At 46.7% G+C, this 14,359-nt stretch overlaps 1 protein-coding gene across 1 annotated transcript in view; it reads right to left on the minus strand.

Annotated features, from left to right (window-relative positions):
• Positions 1–14,359, minus strand: part of LOC120939756 (NACHT, LRR and PYD domains-containing protein 12-like) — a 429,782-nt gene that overhangs the window by 200,371 nt on the left and 215,052 nt on the right. Inside the window, exon 6 of the mRNA XM_040352091.1 lies at positions 5,709–5,831. Coding sequence (XP_040208025.1) covers positions 5,709–5,831 — 123 coding nt within the window. The remainder of the gene's footprint in view (positions 1–5,708; positions 5,832–14,359) is intronic.

Consider the following 14,359-nt stretch of genomic DNA (forward strand, 5'->3'; position numbering starts at 1 on the left):
CTGCCACGTCACCTGGCCACGTCAACTGCCACAAGTTGTGGATTATCCACTGGCCACGTCAACTGGCCACGTCACCTGCCACAAGTTGTGGATTGTCCACTTGCCATGTCACCTGCCACGTCACCTGGTCACGTCACCTGCCACAAGTTGTGCATTGTCCACTGGCCACGTCACCTGCCACATCAACTGGCCACGTCACCTGCCAAGTTGTGAATTGTCCACTTGCCACGTCATCTGCCACGTCACCTGGCCACATCACCTGCCTCAAGTTGTGTATTGTCCACTTGCCACGTCATCTGCCATGTCACCTGGCCACCCCACCTGCCACAAGTTGTGGATTGTCCACTGGCCACGTTACCTGGCCACATCACCTGCCGCAAGTTGTGGATTGTCCACTTGCCATGTCACCTGGCCACGTCACCTGCCACATCACCTGACCACGTCACCTGCCACAAGTTGTGGATTGTCCACTGGCCACGTCATCTGCCCACGTCACCTGCCACAAGTTGTGGATTGTCTACTGGCCATGTCACCTGGCCACGTCACCTGCCGCAAGTTGTGGATTGTTCACTTGCCATGTCACCTGGCCACGTCACCTGCCACATCACCTGGCCACGTCACCTGCCACAAGTTGTGGATTGTCCACTGGCCACGTCATCTGCCACGTCAACTGGCCACGTTACCTGCCACAAGTTGTGGATTGTCCACTTGCCATGTCACCTGGCTACGTCACCTGCCACGTCACCTGGCCACATCACCTGCCACGTCACCTGGCCACGTCACTTACCACAAGTTGTGGATTGTCCACTTGCCACGTCACCTGGCCATGTTACCTGCCACAAGTTGTGGATTGTCCACTGGCCACGTGACCTGCCACAAGTTGTGGATTGTCCACAATGCAATGCAAGCAATTAAATTTTTATGTTTTTTTTATGGTTTTTCATCATTTGCCATAATTTTTGAGATTTCTAATGTTAAAAAATAGGTCACCTTTAAAAACGCCTATAAACTAAATCGATTTGCGTCTAAAACGCGAAAGCTGAAAGCGTCTGAACCCAAAATTTTGGGTTTGGAAAAACGGCCCTAAACCCAACTGCTTTGAAACGCCAAAAAACGTGATTGTGTGCATGGACACATAGGATAACATTAAATGTGTTCAGGGGCAGTTGAAAAAAATGCCCAAATGCCTCTGAACTCGAGTTTAGCAGCGTCTCGTGTGCATGGGGCCTAAAGCCTCACACACACGATCGGACAAATCCATGGAATGTTGTCCAAAGGGCGTTGGCCGTGAACTTGACAACTTCTGCCAATGTTGTCTTATGTAGCATACAGACGATTAGATTATCCCACAAAACCCTTCCATCACACAATTGTCGTTGGAATACCTGATTGTGTGTACGCGCCTTTACTCCTAATTTCTTGGTAGTTCTGCCCACGTATTGCAACCCACATGGACATATGAGAAGGTAGGTTACATGCGTCATCCCACACGTGATAAACTTTTGTATTTTGTGGGACTCACCTGAGGTATGGGAGGTGAAATGTGTGGTCTTCCTGATCCTGTGACGAGAAGTCCTACACATTACACATCTCCCACAACTAAAAAAAAACACTTGATCCAAAAAACGTACAAAGTTTCTTGGGTGGGTCTATCACATTGGGTGCTAATTGTAAACGTAAGGTAGTGGGCTTGGTGTAGATGAACTGTAGTTTAGTTGGCAATATTTTATTTAGATCAACCTTTCAAAAAAAGAGGCCAATGCTTATGAATAATGTTTTCTATCTGCTTGTGTTGACGTGTGGAGCCAGTCATAAAAGCAACACCAAAATCTCTTTTGCTAGCCTCTTTTTTCCTAGATAAATCATCTTTCTTAATTTCCCCTACTGCTAGCTTAGTTTGAACGAAGTCCTTGGAGCGGTAACCCTTTTCCTCAAACCTATCGGGTAGAATTTTAGCCTGTAAATCCTAGTCATCTTTCTTACCACAATTACCTTGGACTCTCACGAGTTGGCTTTTGGGGATTGCACTTAACCATCTAGGATGGTGACAACTTCCCAATGGGATGTAGCCATTTCTATCCATTTCTTTGAAATGGGTTTTCGTGAATTGCGTGTGGTTCTCCTTGAAATCCAAAAAGTTAATATATTGTGGCTGTAAAAGGAAATATCATATCTGTTCCCAATTTCTACAAGAAATTGCAGAAAAAATTCCCTTGTACCTGCCCAGATAATTATAATGTTGTCGTCTATATACTGCTTGTAAAATTTTAGTTGAGGTAGAATATTGTTAAAAATTGCATATTTTTCCCAGTGGCTCATAAACAGATTGGCCACTGAGGGGGCACACTTAGCCTCCATTGCTACGCCTTTTTTTTGTCTTAGAACAATGAGTCCATTGGGGTTAAACATAGCACTTGACCTAAATTGTTTTCTTTCTAATCTGTAATGGTCATTGAGAAGTTTTTCATTCGATTTAGAGGTTTATTTAAAATATTGTTATTTACAATTTGAGTCTTATTTTAATTTATTTTCTATTTTTATTTCCTTTTTCATTTATATTTATTTATATTATTTTTATTTTCATGGTCTTCTTTTTGAATTATTTTTTAATATATAACACTGATGGGTTATGCAATTTTAAACAAATAAACAGTACCAACCCTACCCCCCCCCCCCTTTTAAACACTATTTAGGGATGGAGATGCGTTTTCAGGAGTGGAATAGAGTGCCTCCACAGATCTACCACCAACAGTTAATCTATGCATTGTCATTCTTTGACTAGCTGACCCAATTTGATGTGGTCCGCACTTAGTCTGGTGGTATTTTGGTTTGGTAGGCATGTTTTGGTTCCACTCCTGTTTTTTCTTTTGTTTTTCCAGTGCTCTTGTTTGCCAGACAAACTATGGGCAGGGGCGGGTTTAGGTTACCACCTGCCCCCTGCCTATTGATTAGCACGCCTGTGCTCCTTATTAGGAGCCTTTAAAATCATAGCTAGGACTGCAATACACGGAGTGCCTTGACGTTGGCATTGCAGCTTAAAACAGGTATTTGCAAATGCATGCAACTAAACCTCTGTTTTTAATTGCATACAGTTAGACAGATTAATTTGGTTTAGTGCTTTTTTGGTTGGCAACCTTGAGCCTGGCTACTATTTCGAATATTTTTTAGATTTCATATATATATTTAATCGCATACTGCTTAAAACGCATCTCATTCAAAGTCCCAACTCTCCCCCCTTTTTTACACATGTATTTATACATGGAGATCACATCCCCACTTATGCATTTAAACACAGTGATCATATCCCCCTTATTTATTTATACATGGCGATTATATCCCCCCTATTTATACATGGTAATCATACCCCCTTTATGTATTTATACATGGTAATCATACCCCCCTTATGTATTCATACATGGTAATCATATCCCCCATTATGTATTTAAACACTGTGATCATATCCCCCTTATGTATTTATACATGGTGGATCATATCCCCCTTATGTATTTATACATGGTAATCATACCCCCTTATGTATTCATACCTGAAAATCATATCCCCCTTATGTATTTATACATGGTGATCATATCCCCCATTATGCATTTAAACACTGTGATCATATGCCCCCTTATGAATTTGTACATGGCAATCATATCCCCCATATCTACTTGGTAACCGCCCTATAGCCGAAATACGGCTACAAGGCGGTTCCCTAACTCTAGGAGGGCGTCAATATACGTCCTCCCAGAGAGTCAGAATTGCGCGCCCGAGCGGGCGCGCACACGCGATCACCGGCGCTCGGCGGATCCACGGGACCCGCAGCAACACGGATCGCGGTAAGGAGCCAATGGAAGCGGCTCCTTACCACGTGATCGCGCCGTCCAATGACGGCGCGATCACTTGTAAACAAACCGGCGTCATGTAATGACGCCGGTTCCTCCCTCTCCTCTCTGTACCGTTCGGTACAGTGTGAGAGGAGAGGGAGGGGGGGGGATCGGGCGGCAGCAGCAGCCGCCGCACTGTGGGCTGGATCTGTGACAATTGCAGTCACAGATCCAGCCATCCCTGCGCAATACTCTGCAGTAAAAAAAAAATGATAAGCGCTAAAGTAAAGTGCAATACTCTGCAATACCCCCCCCATACTCTGCAATACCCCCCCCATACTCTGCAATACCCCCCCCATACTCTGCAATACCCCCCCCCATACTCTGCAATACCCCCCCCCCCATACTCTGCAATACTCCCCCCCATACTCTGCAATACCACCCCCATACTCTGCAATACCACCCCCCCCATACTCTGCAATACCCCCCCATACTCTGCAATACCCCCCCATACTCTGCAATACCCCCCCATACTCTGCAATACCCCCCCAATACTCCGCAATACCCTCAATACTCCAATACCTTGCAATACGTCGCCTATGGGGATTTTTAAGTAGCAACGTTTGGCGCAATTTCACGAGCGTGTGCAATTTTGAAGGGTGACATGTTGGGTATCTATTTACTCGGTGTAACTTCATCTTTCATATTATGCAAAAACATTGGGCTAACTTTACTGTTTTTTTTTTTTTAAGCACAAAACAGTTTTTTTTTTAAAAACACGCGTTCAAAAAATTGCTGCGAAAATACCATGCAAGATAAAAAGTTGCAACAACCGCCATTGTATTCTCTAGGGTATTTGAAAAAAAAACATATATAATGTTTTGGGGTTCTATGTAATTTTTTAGCAAATAAATGATGATTTTTACATGTAGGAGAGAAATGTCAAAATTGGCCTGGGTGCTCCAGAACGCCTGATGGTGCTCCCTGCACGTTGGGCCTCCGTATGTGGCCACGCTGTGTAAAAGTCTCACACATGTGGTATCGCCATACTCGGGAGGAATAGCAGAATGTGTTTTGGGGTGTAATTTGTAGTATGCATATGATGTGTGTGAGAAATAACCTGCTAATATGACAGAAACTAGAATTTTTTTTTTATTTTTACAGAATTTTCAGTCTTTTTTCTTTTATAGCGCAAAAAATAAAAACCGCAGAGGTGATCAAATACCACCAAAATAAAGCTCTATTTGTGTGAAAAAAAGGACAAAAATTTCAGATGGGTACAATGTTGTATGACTGAGTAATTGTCATTCAAATTGTGAGAGCACCGAAAGCTGAAAATTGGTCTGGTGATTAAGGGGGTTTTCGTGCCCAGTGGTCAAGTGGATATATATCACTTTAAGGTTCCCATCTGCTTCAGAGTACAGGAAATCCATAGGAGCTCAGCAAACAAAGTCTGAGTTTCCAGACCGTCCACTTTCTTATAGCAGTGAAGGAATCCACTTCACCTCAGACAAATTCTGGTTCTCTTCCTGTTCCTTTTTAAGCCCCCCACTCCAGGAGGGTTAACCCCTTTTAGGACCTTTTGGAGTCCTCCTGAGCCTCCAAATACCAGGTCCCAAATAAGGACTTGCCAATCCAGAGAGCAGAGTAAATAAGTCCGTCCGACTGTAGGTCAGTCACTCTCTGGATGAGAACCCAAGTATTCCAAACTGCATACATGTCATAAGGAGCACAACCCAAATTATGGGGAAACATTTCCCCTGTTCAGGACCCATCCCTGATGTCTTGTACAATACCCAGAGCTACAAGGGAACACTGAAAGATGGGAACAATCACAAGACACCACATTTCTAGATCACTGCAGGAATCACAGGTTTCTCTTACTATAATGTTTGAATTTTACTCTCCGAGTTAATCAGCCAGGACAGATTAGCAGGCTCCATTTTATCCTCTGAAGATGTGGACTCTTCTTCATCTCCCACTTTCAGAAATCTACAATTTTCAAACCTATAAGAAAAGAATGACATAACAATTACCACCAAGAATGTATTATTACCTCTGATAAAATAAAGCAAAATTTAGAAAATCAACATAAAAAAATTAAAATAAAACACTTCACCTATAAGGATAATAGTGGCACTAGATGATGAGTAAATAACCTAAATCAATACATAAACCCATATGCATATAGACTCAGAAGACTGCGATATCACCCAATTGGAAATGCTGAATGTGAAAATAGAATGTAACAAAAAGTCCAGATAAACCTAATATATTAAGTGTTCATAAATGCAGTCAATGGTATTCCAATGGTAATATAATCCAATCTTCACACCACACCACACCACGTGATAGCGTGCAACCATTCCTTTTTTAGGTTTAGACTCACCAGATAAAATTTGCCTCCCATTCTCGTGTTTGGCAAATAAGCGATTGTAAAGGTTCAGTTTATTTTATTTTTTTTTATAAAAAAACATGTCATACTTCCCTTCACTGTGCAGTTAGTTTTGTACAGAGTGGCCACGAACATCCTCTTCTGGGGTCCCACGGTGGGTCTTGTGGCTCCTCCCCGCAATAGCTAACCCCCTCTGGGAAGCTCTCTCCCAAGGGGGTTATCTTGCGGGCGCGCTCCTGTGTCACACACTCAGCTACATAGATGCCGAGTGTATGACTCAGCCCTGCCCCCGCGTCATTGGATTTGATTGACAGCAGCGAGAGCCAATGGCTGAGCTGCTATCAATCTATCCAATCAATGCCAGGACTTTGTGGAGAAGGGAGAAGAGCCGAGCAGGTGAACTAGCTCAGGTAAGTAAAAACGGGGGGCTGGGGGGCCCGTGATTGCTAGGTGTTTTTTCACCTTAATGCATAGGATGCATTAAGGTGAAAAAAAATAGAATTTTTGTACTCGCCGTTAAATCCATTTCTCTGAGTTCATGGATGGACACAGCAGCCTTTGACCTTAGGGTTATATCCGCTTCCTTCCAGGAGAGTTGAGCAGAAAAACAGGACTTAAAGTGTTAACAACTTTCCTCAGTGCAGCTCCTCCCAGGGGGCGTGGTTCCCCGGGTATAACCCACACCCTGCTCTAGCAGCCTCAGTTCGTAACAAGCAGTACAAACAAAGGAGGGGTGGGTGCTGTGTCCGTCCATGAACTCAGAGAAATTGATTTTACGGTGAGTACAAAAATCCTATTTTCTCTTTCGTTTATGGACGGACACAGCAGCCTTTGACCTTAGGGACGTCCCCAAGCAGTGTCAAAAAATTAGAGGGGTGGGAAAACATCACAGCAAACCAAACTTCACCCCAAACAAAACCAGAGTTACTCAACGGAGGAACTACAACCTTAAACTGCCGCTCGTAACACCTTGCGGCCGAAGGAGGCATCCGAAGATGCACTCACATCCACCTTGTAAAACTTTGAAAAAGTGTGGACTGACGACCAGGTCGCTGCCTTACACACCTGTAACACAGAGGATTGATGCCGGAAAGCCCAAGAGGCACCGATCGCCCTGGTCGAATGTGCCGTGAAACGAAAAGGAGGCGCCCGCCCCTTTAGGGCATAGGCCTGAAGCACAACCTGTCGGATCCACCTCGAAATGGTAGCCGACGAGACTGCCAGGCCTTTTCTAGGACCAGTCACCGACACGAACAGTGAGTCCGACTTCCGGAACGGAGCCGTAGCCGATAAATACACTCGAAGGGCCCAAACCACATCCAGGAAATGTAAAGTGGCCTCCTTCGGGTTCGCCGGCCGAGGACATAGGGATGGTAACACAATGTTCTCATTAATGTGAAAAGCCGAAACGACCTTTGGGAGAAAAGAAGGCTGCGGACGCAGCACCACCTTATCCTTATGGATGACTAAGTAGGTGGCCTTGCAGGACAAGGCCGCCAGTTCAGACACCCGTCTGATCGAGGTAATAGCTACCAGAAAAAACACATTTTGTGACAGAGTCAACAAGGGGATCTTCCGAATGTCCTCAATCGAGCTTCTTGAAGCACCAAGGGGACTAAATTCAGGTCCCATGGGGGCAGTGGAGGGTGCACAGGAGGGGCCACATGCCGGACCCCCTGTACAAACGTGCGCACCAAGGAGTGCGCTGCCAAGGGTCGCTGAAAGTAAACAGCCAGAGCAGAAATCTGACTCTTGACCGTACTTAAGGCGAGAGCCTGGTCCACTCCCCGCTGTAAAAACAGCAGAATCCAAGACACCACATATGCACAGGGGTGCCACTTCAGCTCCTCACACATAGAGATGTAGGCCTTCCACGTACGATGGTAAATCCTTTGTGAAGTAGACTTCCTTGCACGCAGCATGGTAGAAACCACCGAGCCTGATAAGCCTCGGTTCTTCAGCACCTGGCTTTCAACAGCCATGCCGTTAAAGCCAGCGACTGTAAAGCAGGATGGAAGATCGGACCCTGCGACAGAAGATCTTCTCTCAGGGGTAGACGCCAGGGGGCGTCTGCCACCAGACGCACCAGGTCTGCGTACCAGGAGCGACGCGGCCAATCTGGGGCGATCTGGTTTGTTGTAATCCCTTCAGCTTTCACTCTGCGCAGCAGGCGAGGAAGAAGCTTCAGAGGAGGGAAGGCATAAATTAGGCTATAGTGACCCCAAGGCGCCACCAACGCGTCTGACACGTCTGCCCACGGGTCCTTTGACCTAGCCACGAATCGTGGCACATTCCGGTTGAGACGGGATGCTAGAAGCTTGCAAATTCTGTACTCCTGAAATGTACACAGCTGATAGAGCCGGAACGGACCTTTCGGCCCACCGAAGGATGTGTGCGACCTCCGTCGCTGCAGCTGAACTCCGTGTGCCTCCCTGATGATTGACGTACGCCACACCCGTGGCTTTGTCGGACTGGATCCTGACCGGATGGTCCTGTAGCTCCTGGGACCACCTGGCAAGGCACAGCTTGATCGCTCGGAGCTCCAGAATATTGATCGGTAGGCGGGACTCCTCCTGAGTCCAGCGCCCCTGGGCTGACTGGTTGCCCCAAACGCCCCCCAACCGGAGAGGCTGGCATCCGTCGTGACCACTGTCCAGCGGCACGGTAGAAAAGACTTCCTGGTCCGAAGCACTGGAGACATCAGCCACCACACCAGGGAAGACTTGACCAGACGGCTCAACTGAATCTGGTAATCCAAAGTAGACGGAAGCTTGCCCCAACGTGACAGAATTTCCTTCTGTAGCTCCCTGGTGTGGAATTGGGCATACGGAACCGCCTCGAAAGAGGCCACCATCAGACCCAGAACCCTCATGCAGAATCGAAGAGACGACCACTTCTGGGTCGACAACTGTTTCACTGCAGATTGCAGGGTCTTCAGTTTCTCCGTCGGGAGAAAAACTCTCGCCTCCGCAGAATCCAGGACTAGTCCCAAGTATTCCAGTCTCTGGGACTGAACTAACACTGACTTCTGGATATTCAGAAGCCAGACGAATTCTTGGAGAGTCTGACACATGATAGACACGTCCTCTAACTCTGAGCCTGAGGAAGCTCGCAGGAGAAGGTCGTCCAGATATCCCACGATAGCGATCCCTCGCTGCCTCCCCTGTCCAGTAGATCCTGGACAGCCCATGACAGAGCCTTCCGGCGATCCGGAGGAAGCTGGAGGTTGGAAGAAAATAATCTGTTTGGCGGACAAGAGAGAAACTCTATCTTGTACCCCGAGGAAACTACTTCGCAAACCCAACGGTCGGAAAGAAGAGACCTCCACCGAGCCGCGAATTCGGGAAGCCGGCCCCCCACCTGAGACACGGGCGGGGGCAGACCTTCATGCGGAAGCAGGTTTGTCTGCAGGCTTACGGTACCAGGTGCGCTTCTCCCCCGCAGTGGGGGCCTTAGCACCTTGCGAATTTTTTCCCGCCGCACCAGGCACACAAAAAAAACGCTTGGGAGCAGTAAAGGAGGGCCCTTGCTTACGGCAAGGCTCCTTGCCCTTCCCAGACTGTGGGAGCAACGTGCTCTTACCACCTGTGGCATCCTTAATGATGTCATCCAGGGATGCAACAAAAAGCCGCTCACCCTTAAAGGGCAAATCCACCAAGGCCTTTTTTGAGGACTGGTCCGCAGACCAGCATTTCAGCCACACAAGGCGGCGCAGTTCCACCGCATAGGCGGAAGCCCTGGAAAGCAAGGGGAGCGTATCCAGGACCGACTCACAGACAAACTTCAGACCCTGAACCAATTGTTCAGCCAGGTCCTTACAGGTCTCGGAAGCATTATGTTTCTCCAGCTCTTGCAGCAGAAGCTTCGCCCTTTCGGTCAGAGTCTGTGACACCAGAGTCCCGGCCAAAACCGGTCTTGCAGCCGAACCCACTACTGTGAAGATGGAGCGGGCCACAGCCCCCACTCTCCTATCAGCAGGGTCCTTAAATGCAGGAGCTCCTTCCACAGGCAACGTGGTGGCTTTGCTTAATCTGGACACTGGAGGGTCCACAGACGGAGTAGAGACCCACTTTTTTAAAAAGTCCTCCTCAAAGGGATAATGGGTTGCAAAGTATTTTGGAACAGCAAAAACTTTTTGCGGGGTATCCCATTCCTTGTACAATAATTTGTCCAAATAAGGAAACACTTTTGTGGTGCGTGGCGGTTTGCGGAACCCAAAAGGGATGGGCACATCAGGTGCCTCCGCCAAATCCTCAAGCTTCTGAGTATCACGCACCACAGAAATAAGAGCTCCAACAAATTCCTTATCAGCAACTGATTCTCACTGTCCGCATGGGTTAAACCTGCATCATCTGACATGACAGAACCAGAGGCAGAAGCAATAGCAGGGCCTGATACCATGTCAGAGACATTCCCTGAAGCAGGCTCAGGGAGGGGGCGCTTTTTACCCCCCTTCTGGCCACTAGCCGCATCAAACCTGGCGAGAAATGCCTCCAGGACAGCCGACATTGCCTCAACAGATGTGGCAGGAAGAGGGGCATGAAGGGTTAACTCAGGCATTGCTAGGGCAGAAATACCAGGTTCAGGCTCCATAATGCCCCACCGCTGTGTCACCCTGAACTGCAAGGCAGAACCACCCACCGGTCACCTCCTGGCTGCTAACAACAGAGGTAGAGGCCCCCAGGGAACTCACCACCCCACCCGGTGTAGCGTGAGCTGAGAAAAATCTGAGGTGTTCACTGAAGCTGGCTGCGCTGCGTCTGTCACCTCAGGGTGATTTGCGGTCTTTTTTCAGCGCTGAAACAGCCACACGAGGCCAATAGAAATCCAAGATGGCCACTGTATGAGGAAAAAACACCAGTGGACTACAGGAAAATGGCCGCCGAGCGATATAAACCGCGACCACGGCAAAATCGCGGCCGTTGCGCAGTTTAAAAAGACCCCCAGTGACACAGCACCCAGTACAGCACACACAAAACACCTGTACTGTAAAAAACACAGCCCCGCTATACACACAGGCCCTGGTGGTAATAAGGAGACCCCAGAAGGTCCCTCCCCTCACAGCCGCTGCCCAAAATGCAGAAGGAGGGAGAGGAAAATAAGGGAAAGAGGAAAGCAGGGTGAACCCTCAGTCGACCTCCCAGGGGAAAATACCAGCCATACCACCTTACCTGAGCAAGGGGCCACTACTTACCCGTCCTGCGACCACCGGCTGGAGGTATCCCAGACAGAACCAATGTCCGCTAAACGGCATGGCTGTCGGCCAGACACACTGTGACAAAGCCATAAAAGACCGGTCATATGTGTGCCCTAGAACAAGATGTTCCCCGGCCGCCCCTGGAGCAACGGGACCTGTCGTGGGCGTCCCAAAGCTGAGCTGAGGGCCGGCACACGCTCGATGGCCGAACATGGGGGGACTACAAGAGTCAAGACCCAGCCTGTCATGCAGTCGGCTGCTGTTAGAAGAATCACAGGATTCAAAAAAGCAGGAACAAAACAATAAAAAGCGAAAAAAATCACAAAAAAATCTCCAGAGTACAGGGACTCCAAAGTGCCTGTCCTCTCCTGACGTTAGGCAGAAAGAAACTGAGGCTGCTAAAGCAGGGTGTGGGTTATACCTGGGGAACCACGCCCCCCTGGGAGGAGCTGCACTGAGGAAAGTTAACACTTTAAGTGCTGTTTTTCTGCCTAACTCTCCTGGAAGGAAGCGGATATAATCCTAAGGTCAAAGGCTGCTGTGTCCGTCCATGAACGAAAGAGAAATAGGATTTTTGTACTCACCGTAAAATCCTTCTCTGTCGTCCATGGACGGACACAGCTCCTTAAATCTTGACAAGTGGGTTATGTTCCTGTTCACAGGAGAAGACTACAAGAACGCTCTACCCACAAACATCCGCATGGAAGAAAATGATCAGGCCTTCAGGAAAGAACTTTAAGACCCACCTCTTCTGAAGGATCAGGATGACACTGGATGGAAATAAGCGCCTTGAGGCGATTTAGTTTGCATTTGTAGCGCTATACAAGTTATTCACTCACAGGGGCACCACAACAGATCTACCACATGTGAGTATTGCATCTAATAAATTCATCTATTGTAAATGTTGTTGCCTTCCACACCAGTATTGTTAGTATTCCGGCCCCTATAACTAGTTTTGACCATCCAACAAGATATACATTTCCTACATAGGTAGAACCCCTTTCTTTCAAAGTCAACCTTTTGTTGACCTGGTTTATTTAAAAACTCTCACTACATGATCACCCAAATTCGGGGCTTTTCTAAAAATTCATTTTGGATGGTCCACTCCCAGATCCCTATCCATACATTGTATGTACCAATGCTTTTTGAATACATCTTATATCTCTCTATACTGGTGGTTGAAATTAGATATAAAGGCCCACTGATGTTGATCTGCTCCCATTTGTGGATTTTTGTTTTCAAGACACTGGGTTCTAGATATATTTTTTTTCACAAGAAAGGGTTCTAGATATATTACCCACCTCGATTATTTCGTCCAGAGACTGCGGATTATAACCTTTTTTGTACAAATTTATCTTTTAAATCATTTGCTTGTACAGGGGGTTCCCGACTTACGAACACTCGACTTTCAAACAACTCCTACTTACGAACGGGACGCTGCGGGGACCATCTGCCAATCTGTGCATGCGTGGCAAGCGGAGCCTTTGGAAAAGTCCGTAATTGCCATTCTGCGCATTTGCAGCCTTTCGACGGAACATTGGAAATGCCCGTAATTACCGTTCTGCACATGCGCGGCCCGTCTTACGAACATTTCCAACTTACAAACAGGAGGAAAGTCCCCAACGGGTTCGGGGACCCCTGTACATGTATGTTTCTTATCCATGCCACGTGATGACCGCTCCTAATTGGCAGATAACTATTTCGATCTGTAGGTTTAGAATAAACCTTAGTATTCAATTCTGGACCCGGTCTATTAATAGTGACATCCAAAAAGTGAATAGTATTCTCACTTAATTGGTAGTCCAAACATATTAATGTTATTACGGTTCAAAAAGAGTGTGTCCTCTGACCCCTCCCATATCAGGAGGTGGTCATCTATGAATCTCCAATAATATTTTAATTGGGGTCTACAGTGCCTTGAAAAAGTATTTATACCCCTTGAAATTTTCCACATTTTGTCATTTTACAACCAAAAACATAAATGTATTTTGTTGGGATTTTATGTGATAGACCAACACAAAGTGGCACATAATTGTGAAGTGGAAGGAAAATGATAAATGTTTTTTTCAAATAAATATTTAAAAAGTGTGGCGTGCATTTGTATTCAGCCCCCTATACTCTAATACCCCTAAGACCCCTTTCACACTGAAGTGGGGTCGGGGGTAAATTGTGGCGCTTTACCATAGTTTTTTCAGAGGTATTTGGCCGCTAGCGGGGCGCGTTTAACCTCCCACTAGCGGCAGACAAAGGGTTAAAACCACTCGCAAAGCGCTGCTGCAGCGGCGATTCAGCCACGCTACCCATTCATTTCAACGTATGACTGACTAGAAAGAATTACAGCGCTTGCAAATAAGTATAAGGCTCCATGCACACTGAAGCTGATAAAAGCTATAAAAAAACGCCAGTAGCTTTGCAGGGAGCCTTTCAACGTTTTTTAGCGTTTTAGCTTTAATCAGCGGTTTTCAGTGTAGCTTTTTTTTCAATGGATTAAAAAACGCAAAAAAAACGCTAGCGACGGTGTTTGAGCGTTTTTCACCGTTTTGCGTTTTTTCCCCGCCGAAAAACTGCACTTTGAACGCAAATTTCGGGCGTTCAGAAAAAAGCCAATAAACTCCAAAGCTCATTAACACTAAAAAACGCCCATGTGTGCATGGGCACATAGGCTAACATAGAGTTCAGTTTATGGGCTTTAAAAAAAAAAGCCAAAACGCCAATAAACTGCAGTTTATCAGCTTCAGTGTGCATGGAGCCTAATAAAAATTAAATGCAGACATTTAATGCAATAGTTCATAAACAAGTCCAAAAATTTTAGTATACGGTGTGCTCCAATGTTGAAGTGCAGTCGTGCTCCAAAACTCAAGGTGTGCCACACTCCCTTCTGTGTCCCCACTCATTGGATGAAATGGACCCCTAGCTTTTCAGTCTGGGGGTCGTTCAGGCTTT

The sequence above is a fragment of the Rana temporaria genome, chromosome 5 (genome assembly GCF_905171775.1).
Source record: "Rana temporaria chromosome 5, aRanTem1.1, whole genome shotgun sequence".
Classification (NCBI taxonomy): Eukaryota; Metazoa; Chordata; class Amphibia; order Anura; family Ranidae; genus Rana; species Rana temporaria.